This window comes from Chelonoidis abingdonii, chromosome 2 (genome assembly GCF_003597395.2).
Source record: "Chelonoidis abingdonii isolate Lonesome George chromosome 2, CheloAbing_2.0, whole genome shotgun sequence".
Classification (NCBI taxonomy): Eukaryota; Metazoa; Chordata; order Testudines; family Testudinidae; genus Chelonoidis; species Chelonoidis abingdonii.
Window position 1 is genome coordinate 152,501,272 of NC_133770.1, and position 18,221 is coordinate 152,519,492.

The following is an 18,221-nucleotide window of genomic DNA, read 5'->3' on the forward strand; positions in this document are numbered from 1 at the left end:
CGGCTCCAGTGGACCTACCGCAGTGATGCCGGCGGACGGTCCGCTGCTGAAAAGGCTTCAGTGGAGCTGTCGCAGTGATGCCGGCGGGTGGTCTGCTGGTCTAAAGGCTCTGTGGACCTGCCGCAGGGAGGCTTTAGACCACCCTACCGTCCGCCGAAATGACTGCGGCAGCTCCACTGGAGCCTTTCCAGCAGCGGACCGTCCGCCGGAATGACTGCGGTAGGTCCACCGGACCCGTGGGCCACCACCACACCCCCTGGCAAAATAGTGCCCCTCAAAAATTCTGGCGCCCTAGGCCATTGCCTCGGTTGCCTAAATGGTAGTGCTGGCCCTGCGTAGAGGCATGACAGTGCGTGAAGGAGGGAGGCTGCTGGGTCTGAGTGTATCAGTGCAGGTGCCCAAGTGCTGAGCTGCTTTCTCCTACTCCGTCTCTCTGATCTCTCCCACCCACCCCTCTTCGCTCTCCTAGAGGGGGACGTGGCACAGCTGCTATCTGCCCTCGTGGCTGCTGCTGGGGTGGCAGAGCAGCTGGTGCAGGAGGAGGAGAGTGATAGCAGCGGGATCTGTCTGACCATGCAATCCCGGCACTAGGTTTTCCAGCCAACCCCAGAGACAGAGGGGAAGTGCCTTGGGTGCATGCAGCTGCAGCTGCGCTGCATGATGGGGGGCGGGGGGCCCTGAGGGAGTGGGCTGTTGCTTGCTGGGCAGTGAGCAGGAGGTCAGGGGGCAGCCCTGGCAGAGGTGAAAAAAACCTCTTGTCTTTGCCATATGTGCCATGGTATGTAATTGGCAAATCTCTATGGGGCTCAGACTATCAACAGTGCTGTGGGTCAGCAATAGAGAGGGACAGTGCTGAGCTGCCAAAATATTAACAACGGGTTCCCTCCTCCTCACCCCATGAGGGGGTTATGCCCCCCCGGATTCCTGCAACACCCAACCCCCCACGTTCCTTGACAGCCGCCCCCCGCCCCATCCACCCCCCTTCCCTGTCCCCTCCTGCCGACCCATCCAACCCTTGCTTCCTCCTAACTGCCCCCCCTGGACCGTTTCCCCCATTCGATCCACCTGTTCCCTGCCCTCTGACTGCCTCGACACTAATCCACCCCCCCCCAACTCCCCTCCCCTCTATCTAACACCCTCTCCATGCTCCCTGCTCCCTTACCGCGCTGCCTGGGGATGGGGGCCTGGGGATGGGGGCCGGGCTGGGCCGGCATTGGGACCGGAGCCGGGGCGCCCAGCTGGCCACAGCCAGGCCGGAGCCACGCCGCCCAGGGATGGGGTCGGGGGCCAGGCTGGAGCCATGGGGCACCTGGAGTCCTCCTCGCCCCCCTGCCGCAGCTTCCTTCTCAGCTCTCCCAGGCTTCCCCCACGAACAGCTGATCCGCAGGAAGCCGGGGAGGGGAGGAGGCAGAGGCGGACTGAGGTGAGCTGGGGCGGGGGGGAAGGGCAGACAGCTGCTGGGGTTTTTGTTAAATTTAAAAGCCCTTTTCCAACCAGTTGTCCCTCGCAGGACAACCGGTTCTAAAATGGCTTCTAAATTTAACAACTGGTTTTTGCGAACTGGTGGGAACCGGCTCCAGCTCACCACTGGAGAGGGACCATGCCTTGGTCCTGCCCCACAGCTCCACTGGTGCCCCCTTTATCCCTGCTATCCTGGACTCCGCCCCTATCCACCCCCCTCCTGATGCTCCTCAGTGCCAGCCCTGGGAAGGGGCTGCCGTCTGAAGCAAGCCCTCCTGCTGATCCTGCATTGCCGTAGCAATGAGAGCCATGAGATGCAGCCACCTCTGGAGTGGAGCGCAACAACTGGTTAACACCACGCTGCCAGTGAGCGGAGGCTGTGCAAAGTCTCATCTCCAGCTAAAGCAACGGGGACATTTAAGGAGGCAGAATTGACTTCCATGAGATGGGGACGGAGCACTGTGCTTCACACCCCACTTCTTGCAAAAGGTGTCAGGAGAAGCGGTGGTCAGGCCCTCGGGTGTGCATTGTCTGGGAAAGGCAGTGCAGCGGGCCGGTTCCCAAGCCCCGTGTTGCTGGCACTGTTTCCGCCAGGGCCTGGGAGTTCCCTGGTGGGCTCCCCCCTCAGGTCTGACTCGGCCCTGCTCTGCGCTATGCCGTCCGGCACAATTTGGCTTGTGCCCAGTGCACAATAGGGGGTGATAAATGTGCTCTGTAGTGGCTCCATCCAGCACCACCTGGGCTGTGGGAGGCCCTCCCTGTGCTCTGCAGCTCTCCAGCGTGGGTCCATGTCCCTTCCTCTGCTCTAGCATGAGTTCCTGTGCTCTAGGGGTGGGCTGTCTCCCTCTCCCCTGGGGGCAGAGAGCAGCAGGGCACCCTCTAACTGCAGCCTGGCGGAGGCATGGCAGGAGATGCCTCTACCCAGTGCCCTGTCAGCTGGTGCCCTGGCTGGGTGGCTGGCTCCTCTCCACCCCCAGGGCTTTGAGCCCTGGCCCCAGGCTGCTCCAAGGTCCTGGCCCAAGCCACAGCTCCTTCCCTGAAAGAACCCAGCCCTGCGTCGGGTAACGGGGCACCTGCTGAGACGGATCTCATTCCCACCAGCCTCTGCCCCAAGGGAGGGTGTGCAGCAGGTGGCCCCGTCATGTCGGTGGCTCCATTAGTCTGGAAGGAGCCCACTCTCCCCTGTGCAGCACAGGGGAATTATGAGGGTCTTTCACCACCTTCTGGACCATCCAGGTGTAGGCCTCTGATCTCCCCAACCCCCAAACTGGAGCAGACCGAAAGTGCATCTAGCCCAGTGTCCTGTCTCTGAGTGTGGCAGTACCAGATGCTGCAAAGGAAGATGCAAAAACTCACAATTGCAGATGTGGGGTAATCTCTCTCTGCCCCCCTACTCCCACATTAGGTTTCCTCCTGACCCCTAATAGTTAGAGACTAGGTTAAGCCCTAAAGCATGAGTGTTAATATCCTTTCTAAAGCCTTTTTGTTACCAGTAATGATTCTAGCTCTAGATATTGTTACCCTATCCCTCTTTGAATCTTTGCCCCAGTGATATCTTGTGGGAGAGAGTTCCACAGTCCACTATGCATTATGCAAAAAAGCATTTCCTTGCAACAGTTTTGAGTTTGCCACCTATTAATGTCGTTGACTGTCCCTTTGTCCTTGCATTCTGAGACAGGGAGAACAGATGCCCCGATCTCCCTTCTCTAGACCAGCCATTACTTTATATGCTTCTATTCTGGCTCCTCTTATTCGCCTCCTCTAGCTTTCCAACCTGTCTTCAGAGGAGAGCTTTTCCAGCCCTTGAGCATACTCATTACACTGTCCCATCCTGCACATGGGAGGCCGCCCCGTGGATTTCTAACCCTGCTTGCCCAGACACAGCCTGGTGCACCTTCAGGGACACTGTCTGCTGAGATAAACACTGCGGCCCGTATTGCATTGATTCTGCATTGAACTCAAGTGGTTCAGGGAGCCCTGCGTCCCCACATCACATGGGGGACGAGATTCCCCCAGCACGCTTCCCTCTCTGTCTTTGTTTGTCAGCCACATGCTGCACAAACCTCCATCCGTCTGAGTTTCCATGGATACCATGGGTCAGGGGATCCTGATGTTTCCCTTTGCAAGCCCCTTTCCCAACCCCTTGTTGGTCCCTCACCCCGAGGCAGCTTTTCCAGCCCACGCTTTGTTCTTGTGTTTCTGCACTGGACCCTTTCCAGTTCTCAGAATCCATTTGGAAGAGTGGAGCCTGGAGCTGGAGACCGCGTTCCAGCAATAGTCTTACTGATGCGATGCACGGTGGTAGTTCAACTCCTACGCGTTAGTCCCCTGTTTCTACAGTTAACGAAAGCATGAAGCTCTTAGCAACAGCACTGCCCTGGGAGCTCATGTTTAGTTGTTTGTCTACCCTGACCCCCAAGACCTAGACGCAGCTTTCTAGGACACAGCCCCCGATCCAGCAAGCATGACCTGCATTCTTTGTTCCTAGGTGGATGGCCCTGCATTACAATGGACGTTGGTTGAGTCAGGCTTTCTAAGCTCTGTGGAACTGATTTTCCCTCTCATTGCCGGTATCAAGTGGAGTGCCCCAGGAGTCAGTCCTGGGGCCAGTTTTGTTCAACATCTTCATTAATGATCTGGATGATGGGCTGGATTGCACCCTCAGCAAGTTCGCAGATGAGACTAAACTGGGGGGAGAGGTAGATACATTGGAGGGTAGGAATAGGATACAGAGGGACCTAGACAAATTAGAGGACTGGGCCAAAAGAAATCTGATGAGGTTCAACAAGGACAAGTGCAGAGTCTTGCACTTAGGATGGAAGAATCCCATGTACTGCTACAGACTAGGGACTGACTGGCTAAGCAGCAGTTCTGCAGAAAAGGACCTGGGGATTACAGTGGATGAGAAGATGGATATGAGTCAGCAGTGTGCCCTTATTGCCAAGAAGGGTAGCGGCATATTGGGCTATATTAATAGGAGAGTTGCCAGCAGATCGAGGAAAATGATTATTCCCTTCTATTCGGCATTGGTGAGGCCACATCTGGAGTATTGTTTCCAGTTTTGGGCCCCCCACTACAGAAGGGATGTGTACAAACTGGAGAGAGTCCAGCAGGGGGTAACAAAAATAATTAGGGGGCTGGGGCACATGACTTACAAGATGGATGTGTGTTACCTGTAAGTCTTCCTGTATACTTGTGTGCTGGCAAGTGGGTAATGAAGTCTTGCAGTGACATGTGATCATGTCACCTCAACTGGAATCCATCTTTAACCTGGTGCTTTTCCATTGAGAAGGAGTGGGTGGGAACCCAGAGAGGGACAAAGGATTCCCACCTTATGCAACAGATATATAAAGGGATGGAACAGAACAAAAGGGAGGAGCCATCATAAAGAATCCCCTAGCTACCACCTGAGCTGGAACAAGAGCTGTACCAGGGGAAAGAATTGTGTCCAGGCCTGGATGGTGTCCAGTCTGAGGAAAAAACTTACTGAAGCATCTCTGAGGGTGAGATTATCTGTATGCAGTTTGATTAGACATAGATTTGCGTGTTTTATTTTATTTTCCTTGGTGACTTTGTTCTGTCTGTTACGTCTTGGAACCACTTAAATCCTACTTTCTGTGTTTAATAAAATCACTTTTTACTTATTAATTAATTCAGAGTATGCGTTAATACCTGGGTGGGCAAACAGCCATGCATCTCTCTCTAGAGGGCGAACAATTTATGAGTTTACCCTATTTAAGCTTTATGCAGGGTAAAATGGACTTATTTGGGTTTAGACCCCATTGGAAGTTGGGCATCTGAGTGCTAAAGACAGGAACACTTCTGTTAGCTGCTTTCAGGTAAACCTGCAACTTTGGGGCAAGTAATTCAGACCCTGGGTCTTTGTTGGAGCAGACAGGTGTGTCTGGCTCAGCAACACAGGGTGCTGGGGTCCCGAGCTGGCAGGGAAAGCAGGAGCACAGGAAGTCTTGGCATATAGAGTGGCAGATCCCAAGGGAGGTTCTGTGATCCAACCCATCACAGAGGGCATTAACTGTTAAGGTGCTAGTTCACACACAAGATGACGACAAAACCCTAATGCTAGCCCATAGAGGTGGCAATAAGAACATCACAGTACCTAGCTTTCATTTAGAAATGGTGCCATTTTCTCTGGGTCCACCACAATTTCGCACCTGGACTCCTAGTCAGACAGCTCCACATGACCCTTGCCGTGTGTCAGCACTAATACAGGGAGCAGCTGCTACTGGTTTACAGGGATCACGCTACTGCCTTGTTTCCAGCTGCCCGGATGCAATTAACAAGGCCAACGTTGCATTGGGCAATTTGCTTCCTGCACTTGAAGCCACCCTCCCTCCCTCCCAACAGAGTGATCCTGCGGGGGCAGAGTGAAGGCCTGCTGGCCAGGCTGGGGGAAACCTCCCTTGGGTATCAGGTTGGGGGAGGCTTTTCCAGGATACTGGGGAGATGCGGGAAGGCTTGAACTGACTGAGAATTTTGGGGTTGTCTATGGGTGAGTCTGGGGTGATGTGGCCCAGCGTCTTGGTGCTGTAGGGGGCCCGGCTGAGTGGCAGAGGCCTGATAGATCAGGTGTAAGGGAATCAAAGAGAAGAGGTGACTTGATCACTGTCTGTAGGGACCTTTCCAATGTTTGGGACATGTTAGCTGAACAGACACACTCCAATGGCTGTATGCTGATGTTAGGAAAATTCAAACTGGAAATAGACACAGCTTCTGAAGTGGGGAGACGAGTAGGCACCACAACCGATTCTCCAAGGGCGGGATGGGGTGGACTCTCCACCGTGCAGGCTCTTTGCAGCAAGAGCGGATGTCTTTCTAAACACCATGTGCTTGCGAGATGCCCCCGGCAGGGGAGAAGAAATCACAATACCGCAGGACTCACTGGCGGAGGTTCTCTGGCTTGTGTGATGCAGGAGGGCAAACTTGATGGTCATGATAGGCCCTCTGGCCTTAAAATCCACCCGTCCACAATCCTGGGTGTGCCTGAGAGCCCTCTCCCACAAGAGATCCCTGGTGGCCTTGGGCCTTCAGTCCCCAGCCCTGTGTGCGTTGGAGAGCCAAGTGTCTGCTCCTGGAAGGAGGAGAAGAGGGGGCTTCTGCAGCCTGGATTGCTGATGTAGCTTGGCTTCTGATACCCTCTCCTCCAACCCCAATCTGTCTGCTGTATTAAAGCCCATGCTCTTTGGCCCAGTCCCGCTCTCAGGACAGGAGACTTGGCTCTGGTGGGGGTGCTTGGTGGCGCTTCATGCTAGTGCCAGCCCATGATAAGTGGGATAGGTGATGAGTGCCCTTCTTTGCCCCTAGCCCGCCAGGGCTTGCTGAACATGTGGCATTGCTGCATCAGGTGATACTATTAACGGGGCTTGTTCTCTTTTCCATCTCCAGATCATCAGAAGTTGGAGCGCGAAGCCCGGATTTGCCGTCTCCTGAAGCATTCCAACATCGGTGAGTGCTTGCTGCGGGGCGGGGGAGGGTGACAACTCCCCCAGGAGGGCCAGAGGAGGGGGTGGAGGAAGGATGCCTCTCCTTGGGATTTTGGTTGACCCAAAACGACCTGAATTTGACCCAAATTTGCTCATAGTATTGGCACCCTCCCAAAATGCATGTTCCGGTGAATGTATGGTTCACCCCAAAAACTTCATCCAGCTGTAGCTAGATGGGGTAGAAGTAGTCGGCAGTGCAGACATGTCCTTGGGAAGCCTGGGTTTTAGAGCTTCAGCAGAGGTGGAGGAGGCGGCACATGCTGCTGGCAGATTTCATACCTCAGCAAGGGCGTCTCTGGCTATGTCCTCGGTCCCCCGGTGCAGGCAACTGCTACCCATGCGTGCAGGTAGCTGGTCTGGTGGAGCGCATTGAGACCGGAGGAAAAATGCGGGAGCCATCCGGCGCGAGGAGAAAGAATTTGCAGGCCACACCAGTGCTTGTTGCATGCCGGTCTCTTGCTCATTTAAAGACAACGGCTCAAATGCAGGGAAACTGCTGACGGGGATAAATGCTGGCAAGCCGGGCTGATCCTGACCAGCCAGGCTGCCTCCTGCAGCACAGTGTCTCCATGCCCAGGCTCTGCCCTGCACGGAGTGTGATACAAGCCCCCCAGGGAACCATTGCAGCATGAGGGTGCAGATCCAGGCCGCAGCGCAGCGCTGCATTGCTAATGGCAAAGTTAACAGCCCTATGGAAGAAGGCCACAAGCCCACGCCTGCCCTCAGCAGCTGCTGGCAAGGGGGTGATTAAAACAGGAGGTTTTAATCAGCAGAGCATTGGGCAGGTCTTTCCTTCCAAGCAAGTGGCCAATTAAAACTTCACGCCCCCCCCCCACCCCCCAGCACCAGCGCTCTCTGGTTATGCCACTTATTTGCGTCAGTTCTTGTTTTTTGTTTTTTTTGTTGTTCTTAGTTTTCCTCTGCGTCCCCCCTCTCCCCAGTACATCAGTTGCTATGGAAACTGTGTCGTCACAGCCACCCTCTAGGTGAAGATGGCCACAAGTGCAGGAGAAAGTCAGTTTATATAATGGGCTGAAACTGATACTGGGAGACGTGGGAAGGTGAATGGTGGGCTGTGTGTGTGTGTGTGACAGCCACACACAAGCTCAGCGAGGGGCAAACCACAAATGTTTGTGTCCTGGAACAAGTGTTTGGGGAGCATCTGGACTGGCCTTCACACACAGACTTCAAGGCCAGAAGGGACCATCGCGATCCTCCAGTCTGACCACCTGCACGTCGCAGGCCACAGAACCTCACCTGCTCACCCCTGTAACAGACCCCGAACATCTAGCTGAGTCACTGATGTTCTCAACTCCGGATTTCAAGTTACAGAGAATCCACCACTTCCACTAGTTTAAACCTGCAAGTGACCCATGCCCCATGCTGCAGAGAAAGGTGATTTCCCCCTAGGCTCTCTCTGCCAGTCTGAGCTGGGGGGAAATTCCTTCCCGACCCCAAATCTGGCGATCAGTTCGACCCTGAGCATGGGGGCAGGACCCACCAGCTAGACACCTGGGGAAGAATTCTCTGTAGTAACTCAGAGCCCGCTCCAGCCAGTGTCCCAGCTCCAGCCATGGTGTTAATCGTCCAGAGTTAGCTTTCTATCTCAAGTCAGTTGAAAACGTCAGTGTGGACAAGCACCTCAGGGCAAAGAGACGGTATAATAGGGTCCCTGGCTCCTTATGAAGCCCTCAACACCAGGCCTCCGTGAGTGTACAGTATACCCATTCAGGGCTGCTGGTGTCTTACACTCTCTTTTGCACTAATAGCCACGTGAGGGCCTAGGAACTTAGGTCATCCCCTGTCACGGAGTCCCTGGGTGATGCTCTGGAACTGCTCCCCACAAAGCCAGTCAGGACTTTGGGGAGCCTCCTCTCCCATGGAGCAGACTGTCTTCAGGGCAAGAAGCTCACACGGCTTCACCTTCTGGGCTCTCCTAGGAGTATTCAGCGTATGCCCCTCCGTGCGCTTCCCACAGTGAGTCCGCACAGGGGGGGTCCTGGGGAAGCCATGGGGTCCTGCACCCCCACTTCGCAGTCAGACGTGACTCTCAGCCAGCCAGTAAAACAGAAGTTTATTTAGATGACAGGAACACAGTCCAAAACAGGTCTTGTCGGTACAGACAACAGGGCCCCCTTTAGTTAGGTCCATCTGGGGCTCCCAGGGAGGCCACAGCCCCACTGGGAAGCCCACGCCCTGTTGGGGAGCCCCTCTCCATTTCCCAGCCAACTCCAAAACTGCAAAACCCTCCAGCCTCTCACTCAGCCTCCCCCCAGCTCCTCCCCCAGCCTTTGTCTAGGTTCCTGGGCAGAGGTGTTCCCTGGCCTCCAACCCCCCTCCTGAGTTCTCAGGTTACATGCTCAGGTATGCTCCCTTCCCCAAGGCAGGCGGTCCCAGCACAACTCCCCTGCAACCTTGCCAGGTCAATACTCCCCACTCAGCATTCACATAACACAGCACGAACATTCCCATTTCATCACATCCCCACATCTGCCTTTCTCACTGGAGACCCTTTCTACTCGTCAGCAGAACCTTTGCCGTGTTGTAATTATTGCAAAAAACATTCCCACCCTACCCAAGCTTAAATTAACCACATTCTAACATGAACTAGCCCTGAGGCTGGACAAGCTGAAAATACAAGAAAGGGCTCCAAGTAGCCAAAACATCTTCCCTCAAGCCGGAGTCGCTTCCCTTCCTTCCAGAGGAGTCGGATTTCTTTTGTTTGGCAGTGGAACAGTCCCGAGCTCTTTGTCACATCCCTTCTGGTCTGATGGCGTCACGAAGGGGCTGGGGAAAGTGGCCCCATTGAAGTCACTGATCAGGAAAGCTGATTTCGGGGAGAGCTCCAGTCTCTGCAGGGAGGATCAGCCAGAACTGCCCCCGCCAAGTATCTGAGCTCCCCTTTGTCGTGGAGTGTGGGGGAGTCCAGCCCTGCACTCCTCTTCCAGGGACTCACAGTGACTCTCAGCCAGCCAGTAAAACAGAAGGTTTATTGGACAACAGGAATGCAGGCTACAGCAGAGCTTGTAGTACAGCCAGGACCCCTCAATCGAGTCCCTCTGGGGGTTCAGGAAGCTTAGTCCCCAGCTTGGGATTCCCTGAATTCCAACCACCCAGCCCAAAACCGAAACTGAACTTACTCCCTCCAGCCGGCCCCTTCCTTTTCCAGCTTCGCGGGCAAAGGTGCTGACACACCTCCCCCCTGCCTAACTCAGGTTACAGGCTTAGGTCCTGTCCCTCCCCTAAAGTCCTCCCTGGCTCTCCCATCCCCCGCACAGACAGTCCCTACTCCATCACACCCTTCAGCCAACTCTGGGGAGCCCCTGCAGTGCCAGTTACGGGCTCTCACTACTGCCAAGTCCATGTGTCAGCGCATTAGCTTTGAGACGCATATGCTGGCTTTAGAACGCGCTTCTTATGTTTCTAACCAGACACTTCTCTCATTTGTTCTTTTCCCTGGTTTCTCCTGGTCCCGTCTCTCCTGGATCTCATCGAGAGTCTGATTCTGGGCTTTAGACTTTTAGGCGCTGAATCTAACTGGGATCTGAATTGCACAGATCCAGGGCCTGGGGTTCCAATGGCAGGTGTCACGGAGTCCCCGGGCAATGCTCTGGAACTGCTCCCCACCAAACCAGGCAGGATTTTGGGGAGCCTCCTCTCCCTTGGAGCAGACTTGTTCAGGGCAAGAAGCTCACATGGCTTCACCTCCTGGGTCTCTCCTTGGAGCATTCAGCATCCTCTGCCCCTCCGTGCGCTTCCCACAGCGGGTCCACCGAGGCGGGGTCCTGGGGAAGCCACAGGGTCCTGCACTCGCACTTCGCAGTCAGATGTGACTCTCAGCCAGCCAGTAAAACAGACGTTTATTCAATGACGAACAGGGTCTAAAACAGAGCTTTTAGATACAGTGAACCAGACCCCTCGGCCGGGTCCATTCTAGGGGGCAGTGAGCCAGACCCCCACGTCTGCCCTCACTCCTCGTCCCCAGCCAGCTCCAGACTCACAAAACCCCTCCAGCCCCTCCTCCCTGCTCAGTTCCTTCCCCAGACCAGGAGGTCACCTGATCTCTTTGTCTCCAACACCTTCAGTTGGCACCTTTGCAGAGAAGGGGCCCAGGCCATCAGTTGCTAGGAGACAGAGTGCCAGGCATTTAGGTGCACTGGCCCTTTGCTCTGTAGCAACCACACACCCTTATCCCAACACCTAGATACTTAAGAACTGCATAGGGGATACTGAGGCACCAACACAGTATTCAGAGAAAACATTAAGAACATTCCCAGTTCGTCACAGCAGGAAAAGTGGTTTGCAAAGCAACCGACAAGTTGCCAATGGAAGTGGATTGTCTGGAATGAGCCTCTCCCTGGGTGTCTGTACTCCGGGGCCAGCTGCATCTGTTCTGTTCCTTTTCTCCGGCCCCCTTTTTGCCATCGCTGCACCAATCCCCCACTCAGCCTCTCTTCCTGAGCTTGTCCTGCTCCTGTGGTAGTTAGTTGTGGTTCTCAGCCCAGTTCCTAAGGAGATGGGCGTCCACCTCTCCAAACCACGCCAGCAATGGGGCACTAGCCTGTATCCCACCTTTTGGAAGTGTGGCTGCCTGCACCCCGTCCATCCTGCAGCCCTGCCTGCGGAGATGAGCTCCGCAAGGCTGTGTGGTGGAACCTTAAGGAAGCTGCAGCTAGTGCAATATGGTGGCCGCTTTGCTTCTTGAGTGGGTTGCGGGCAGAGAGTGTAGAAGACCCCTGTGCTCTGAGATGGACACTGGCTGCTGCTTAATTTCTGGGGGGAGCAGACAGAGTCTCTGGTGGGGCATCTGTCTGGGGAATGTCTCTGGAGTGCCACTGTAAGTAGGATCAGTGGTGGTGCTGGATGCTGGGGAAGGACCTCACTCCACCAGCGCCTGGATTTGCTAAGTTTTCGGGCCCATGGCAAAGCTCATCTTCTCTTGGGCTGGGTGGATGGAGCTGCTACCGAGGGTGGTGATCCACCTAGGCTGCATGCCCCTAGCAGATAGATCCTTTGTCCTCTACGTACCATAACGCACCACATGCCCTAGCGCTGAGATCTGCCATTGATTCTGAATGACCAGCCTTGGGGCCCTGGGTCTTGGTAACTCCCGGATCTGGCAGGGGGCATCACTCTCTGAGCTGAGCTCCAGGCTTGGGACTGTCCCTCCAACCCCATGCCCCAGAACTAAGATTCCCAGGCAGGCTTAAGCACAAGTGCTGGTGCCTGTAGCGCCCAAGTGTCACCACGGGTTCCTGGGCCCAGCTGCTAGTGCCCAATTCCAGAGGGGAGTCCTAGCAGCTCTGTAAGCCTCTGGAAACACGTATTGTGAGAGGCATCGTCCTGCGAACTAGTGAGGGGCCAGTCCTCAGGGCTCCATCTGGGCACCTGTTCCCAGAGCAAGGCAACAGCTGACGCTTGTGCTCCTTTGCAGTTCGTCTCCATGACAGCATATCCGAGGAGGGCTTCCACTACCTCATCTTTGATTTGTAAGTAGCTAAAGAGCTGCGGTGGGGGGTTCTGGGGCATGCGGCTCTTAATTCACCATCAAAACCAGCCATAGCAGAGTTCGTTTGCTGTAACAGGGAATTCAGGACAGCCGTGTCTGGCTGTGCTTTTCCAAAAGTTTGAATTCAGTTCTAGCCCGGGTGCCCTGAAGCAGCTGTCAGGAAGGGGATTTGTGTGAGGGTGAGATGGGGCGGGTGCTATGGCATAGGCTGGAAGGGGCTTGGGAGCTTTTCCCCCTCTGGGCGAGAAGGAGAATCTCATCTCTCCCCCCTTGGAGATTTGTCTTTCTCTCTGCTTCTCCTCCTGGGCTGGAGAGGCAGGTTACCATTCCGATTTACATTGCTGGAGCTCCTGCACCAGGACCCCATCGGGGTAGACTTGGTCTTAGAATCTGCTGTGCCCAGGGGCCCCATTCTTCCCCCTGCTGTCTGTCCGGAGCAAGATGCTTGACTCTCTCTGTTGTGCTAGACGCAGAGCAGAGAGCCAGTCCTTGCCCCTAGGAGCTTCCAATCGAAGTCTAAGACCAGGGACAGCTGGTGGATACAGGCAGATGGGGGAGTACGTGGAAGCGATAAGGAAGGGTATGATTTTGTCATGGAGGTTATGGAAGTCACAGAATCCGTAACTTCCAAAGACCTTTGTGACTTCAGCCCTGGCAGCTGGGAGCTCCAGAGTCCCGCTGCCTTCTGCAGTGGGAGGGAGCTGTGAGGTACCCTCGCTGCTTGAGGCAGTGGGCCCCCAAGATCCCAGCCACCATGGGCAGCAGGGGTACCCCACAGCTCCCAGCTATCTCAGGCGGGAGGTACACCACAGCTTCCGGCCTCTGTGGGGGACCCCGGCAGCTTTCGGGCCACCGCTGTGGGACGGGGGACCCTGGTAGCTTCCGGGCCACAGCCGTGGGACAGGGGGACCTCGGCAGCTCCCGATGCTCCAGGAGGGGAGAGGGCAGGGGGATCCCCCCAGGCTGCCACGGGCAGCAGAGAAATCCCCGCAGCTCCCCACTGCGGTGGTGATAGGGGGATTCCCACAGCTCCCCACCGCTGTGGAGGGGACGGGGACCCTGCAGCTCCCCTTTGCCACTGGGGGCAGGGGACCCTGAAGCTCTGAGTCCCCACAGATGGTGGGGACCCTAGATCTCCCAGCCACCCCGCAGCTGCCAGTCCCTTCCCGTTTTATCATGGATATTTTTAGTAAATATCAGGGACAGATCGCAGGCTTCCATGAATTTTCCCTGACCTGCCGATGACTTTTATTAAAAATATCCATGACAGAACATTAGCCTTAGCGATGAGACAGTATTAGTCAGCCGGGGTCTCCCACACTGGTGACACGATTTCAGTAGAGCTCCTGGTGAATGAGTTTTAAGGAGGGATCGGCAGGTAGCTAAGGAGGTGGCTCTGGGGCTGTTTCAGGGGAGCGTCTCCCAGCTGGAGAGAAATGCATGTGTGAAATGTAACAAGGGGGCGGTGCTGGCAGACCAGAGGCAGAACCGGTGAATGATACAGGGTGGGCAGGCTGGGGATAGGCCGGGCAGGACCTTGAGTAGTTTGTCTGATGCACGGGAGAAAAGGCTCCTAGGACTGGCCCCCAGCAGGCTGTGGCCAGGGCAGGAAGGGCTAGTGGAACCTAGCTTGATGACCACGCTTGTTTGTATTGCAGTAGTGCTCACAGGAGCCAGTCAGGATCAGACCCAGCAGTCGCTATCCAAAGCGACTAGTTTGCTGAGGAGGCCAGGGCTGAGGGCAGGCGACCAGCATGAAGGTGTTAGGCGTGGTGCCTTGGCTTCGGAGAGCCCGGGAACCCAGTGCTTTGGGCTGGGCTGGCACGGCGCATCTGGGGGGCGGCGGAGACCCGGTGTGCTGTGCTCAGCCGCCTCTCGCCTCGTTCCAGATATAGCAGCTGGTGAGCTCATCGCTCGGTTATATTTAGCTCTCCTCTGAGTCACGGCAGCTCCAGGTTCCCTGTGCTGGAGTTGCACAGACCTTGGCATGTCCTCAGCCTGCAGCGGGAGGGGAATCAAGAGACACGGTTTGCCCTGGGCACTGAGCTCACCCCGCTCACCTGCTCCCCCCAGCACTGTAGGCCTGGGACATGAGCTCTTCGCTTCCATGGCCAGCCAGGGGTTGAAAGACAGTGAAATGGGAGGGCTGGGGTGGGCTTGCCCTGAGCAGAGGAGGAGGGGGACCGGCACTCCCCCGCCTCCACCCCGTTACTGTGTCCCCAGTCAGCACCGTGTCACAGCTCAGCAGGAACAGAGTTCACACCTCCTCCCAGCCTTGGCCAGGCCTGGGGTAGCCGGGAGCTCCCCCCACAGACAGCACCCTGCCCTGCCCCCCACAGCGCCCCCTGCTGGGAGAGGCTGTGGCTGGAGTAGCCGGGAGCTCCCCCCACAGCCAGCAGCACCTTGCCCCGCCTCCCACAGCACCCCCTGTTGGGAGAGGCCAGAACTGTCCCTCTGATCGCACTCGTGTGTTGATTTTTGCCATCCATTCAATTCAGGAGCGTCAGCTCAGCCCCTCCTGGCTTGCCATGGCTGTGGGCTGAATTTGCATTGGCTTCCTCGGGGGTTTGATTATCAAACAGACCAAAGTGCCCACAAGCCCAGCTGGCATCGCCGTCAGCTGGCAGGTGCCTGGCCTCCCCGGGAACCCAGCCTACAAGTTGCCCTGCCCCTGCTCCTGTCCACATGAGGCCAGTGGAAAGTCACACCACAAGAGGGAGAGGGAGACTCACCTGGGGGATGGTGAAGTGCAGATGAATGCCTGCCGTTCTGTGGTGCAGAGACGTGGGGATAGATGGCGGAGAAACATGGAGACATCTCCCTTGCTGCCACATGGGAGTCTAACTCCCTCATGCTGGGGCTGGCGATAAGCTGAGGGAGGCGGGCTGCCAGCTGCCATGTGGGCAGAGTGGAGACAGCCAGCATGGCCAGGCAGCAGCAGAGTGCCAGGAAAAGCAGGGCTTGGCGATCGGAGAGGAGCAAAGAGGGATAGGGGGAGTCCAGTGTCCCCCTTGAAGTGAGGGTGTCCTGGCACCGGGACCTCAGCCTGCCAGAGGGGAGGTGAGCCATGGCAGAGACTGGGGTGGCGTGGGGCTCCGTGGGCATCACCAGAGGGGACTTGACTGCTCTTATCAGCAAGGAGCTGGCTTTGATCAGTCTCCAACCCGATTGCCCAGCCCCTGCCTTGTGCCCCCCAAACCTGGCATGCCCATCGTCCAGGCTGATTATTCTCTCTATAAACGCCTCCCAGGGGGCAAACCCCCGAGAAGGGGGAGAGTTACTGGAGCTACAGGCCAATGGGACTGGACTCGGTGACCCAGGATTCCCTTGCTGCCTGACATCCTATGGCCGTGTCCCTCAGGGAAGGAGCAGGGCTGGCCTTGGTCCGCTGTCATTGACTGGCTGGGCTGGGCACAGGCTGGCAGCTGGCTTCCTGCGTAGGACGGACGAGGGAGGAGGCCCAGGCCCTGCCTGCTCTCCTCTGCCCATTGCTAGGGTGCGGGGCACAGAGGGGCAGGAAGTACCCCCCACTTGGCACCCGATACCCCTCACGTCCCAGGATAGGCATTGGGCTTCAGCTCGTCCATACCGAGGGGCTACCCAGTCGGCGTCAGGGGTGGGGAACATGCCAGCCGCTGAATCGCTTCTGTCTGGATGCTCGGTCTCTGGCACATGTGCCATGCAGTCTGCGCTCTTTGCCTTGGTCATGCAGGTGAACCAGGGGTGTGCTCTCTGGGGGAGCAGAGGGTGCAGCTCCCCCATGCCTAGGGGATGGACACCAGGGCCTGGCTGCTAGCTGGGGATGTAGCTGGGACCTGCTCTAGTTCTCCAGTGCCGGGCTGGCCCCAGCTCAGCAAGTGCCCCGCGAGAGGTTTGGGTGGGAGCCGGGCAGTGGGGGTTGGGCACTGGGAGGATGAACTCTGCCGCTCTGTGTTTCAGGGTCACTGGTGGGGAGCTCTTTGAAGACATCGTGGCCCGGGAATATTACAGCGAAGCCGATGCCAGGTGAGTGGCAACTCCCCACCCCCACTTTCCCCTCCACCCTTCTCCCCTTCCCTCTCCCGCTTCTTACTGTTCCCTGATCCCGTGCCAGCTGTACCCGTCAACATTAACCCATTCATGACCTTGGCAGAGTGGGGAGGGGACCCCAGAGGTATTGCCAGGTGATAGCCAAGTGCCTATGCCTTTGGCACCCACCGTGCCATGTGTCCTGCTGTCACATCCAGCACTGGGTCCCCCTGCTGTGGTTCAGTTCACAGGGCCCTTCAGCCGGCCTGGGCCTGAAAACAGGTGCCTACCCCATGCTCCCTGAGGATGAGGAGGAGAGTTGCGGTAACTCTCCCTCTGGGGCCCACTGGCTTCTGGGGCGCAGCCAGAGAGGCAGAGGGGTGGTGGGACCTGGGGCATTCATGCTTTCCCCTCTGGGGAGCTGTTCGTGGGGGGTTCAGATCATCAGTGGGATGAGTCTGGTCTTAGCCTAGTCCTTTAGGGAGCATTCACAAAGTCACCACGCAGCTGGGCGCGGTTGCCAGCCAGGCAGCAGGGGCCAGGGCTGCTGTAGGGTGGGACGGAGGTGCGTTGGCACAGCAGCAGGGGGAGGGGGCATTCTGGATCAGAACCGAGGGGTTTGGCTGGGGAAGAGGGCTCGGGACCAGCTGAACTACTGATGAGGCTCAAGAGGCTCTGGCAGAGCTGTGGGGCAGGGCCAGGTAGGATGTAGGGGCGCTCAGAGTGGACAAGGGAGCACTGAGCTGCAGTACTGGAGTAGGGGTCGGTCCCAGAGCGGGAAGGGTGCAGCGTCCCTCCCTCTGGCCCCAGCCTGGCTGTTGGGTCTGCATCCTGGCAACTGGGAGGCCACTGACCCTTCCACGAGCAGCTGGAGTCAGTGGGGCTTGTCTCAGCCATCAGGGAGCAGCGGACACAGAGCAGCAACCTGGTAGAAAGCACGGGGGACTGGGAACAAACTGTAGGGACAGGGCCTGTCTGAAGGCAGCAGCAGGGTTTGGGGGGCATTGCTGACAGGGGCCTGAGCGGTGGGTTCCCTGCAGGGCCAAAGGCACAGGTGTCCTGGTGACGGGTCATGCGTGGGCTTGTCTGATGACGTGCCCGTTCCTGGTCCCATCCAACTGGAGCGCGCTGGCCCCCTCCCACCATGTACTGGTCCCTAGAATCTCGCTGTTCACTGCTTGTCATCTCCCCAGCCCCCTTGTGAACAGGGAGCCCTGGGCCGGGCAGGCACTGGTTCCGTGCCAGAGGAGGTCAGATGTCCGTCACACTTCTCATGCTCAGACGGTTCCCAGCCGTAGGGACCTGGCCAAGCTGGGCTCTAGGTAATGACCTCACACGCCGCCCCATCTAGGCACTTCTGGGGAGACCCGGGCTCATGGCCCCTCCTCATTCAGCTTCATTGCCGTTCCAGGCGTCTGATGCTTTCCCCAGGAGGGGGATGTGGCCTAGGATAGTGGGCGGGCATCAGTTCAGGATTGAAGGGCTGTGGCAGAGCTATATGTGTGGGGAGCCCAGGGCTGGGATAGCAGGGGCTGTGGGTCAGGACTGAGGGGCCGCAGCAGAACTCTGTGTGGGGACAGCCCGGAGCTGGGCTAATGGGGTGGGGGCTGGTGACAGGTGCTAATCAGTTTCCCTCTCCATGCAACTCCCGCATCCCTGGGCTGTCTGTGGTGGGAGCCCCCTGCTAGGGGAGCCCATGTGGGGCAGCCCCATGGGTTAGATCTCTCCCATGGCATTCAGCT

At 57.0% G+C, this 18,221-nt stretch overlaps 1 protein-coding gene across 10 annotated transcripts in view; it reads left to right on the plus strand.

Moving 5' to 3' along the window:
• CAMK2B (calcium/calmodulin dependent protein kinase II beta) overlaps positions 1–18,221 on the plus strand; it is a 140,205-nt gene that overhangs the window by 52,397 nt on the left and 69,587 nt on the right. For all 10 annotated transcript variants that reach the window (XM_032763214.1, XM_032763285.2, XM_032763266.2 and 7 more), the window contains exons 3-5: positions 6,865–6,924; positions 12,397–12,451; positions 16,411–16,476. In XM_032763214.1, coding sequence (XP_032619105.1) covers positions 6,865–6,924; positions 12,397–12,451; positions 16,411–16,476 — 181 coding nt within the window. The remainder of the gene's footprint in view (positions 1–6,864; positions 6,925–12,396; positions 12,452–16,410; positions 16,477–18,221) is intronic.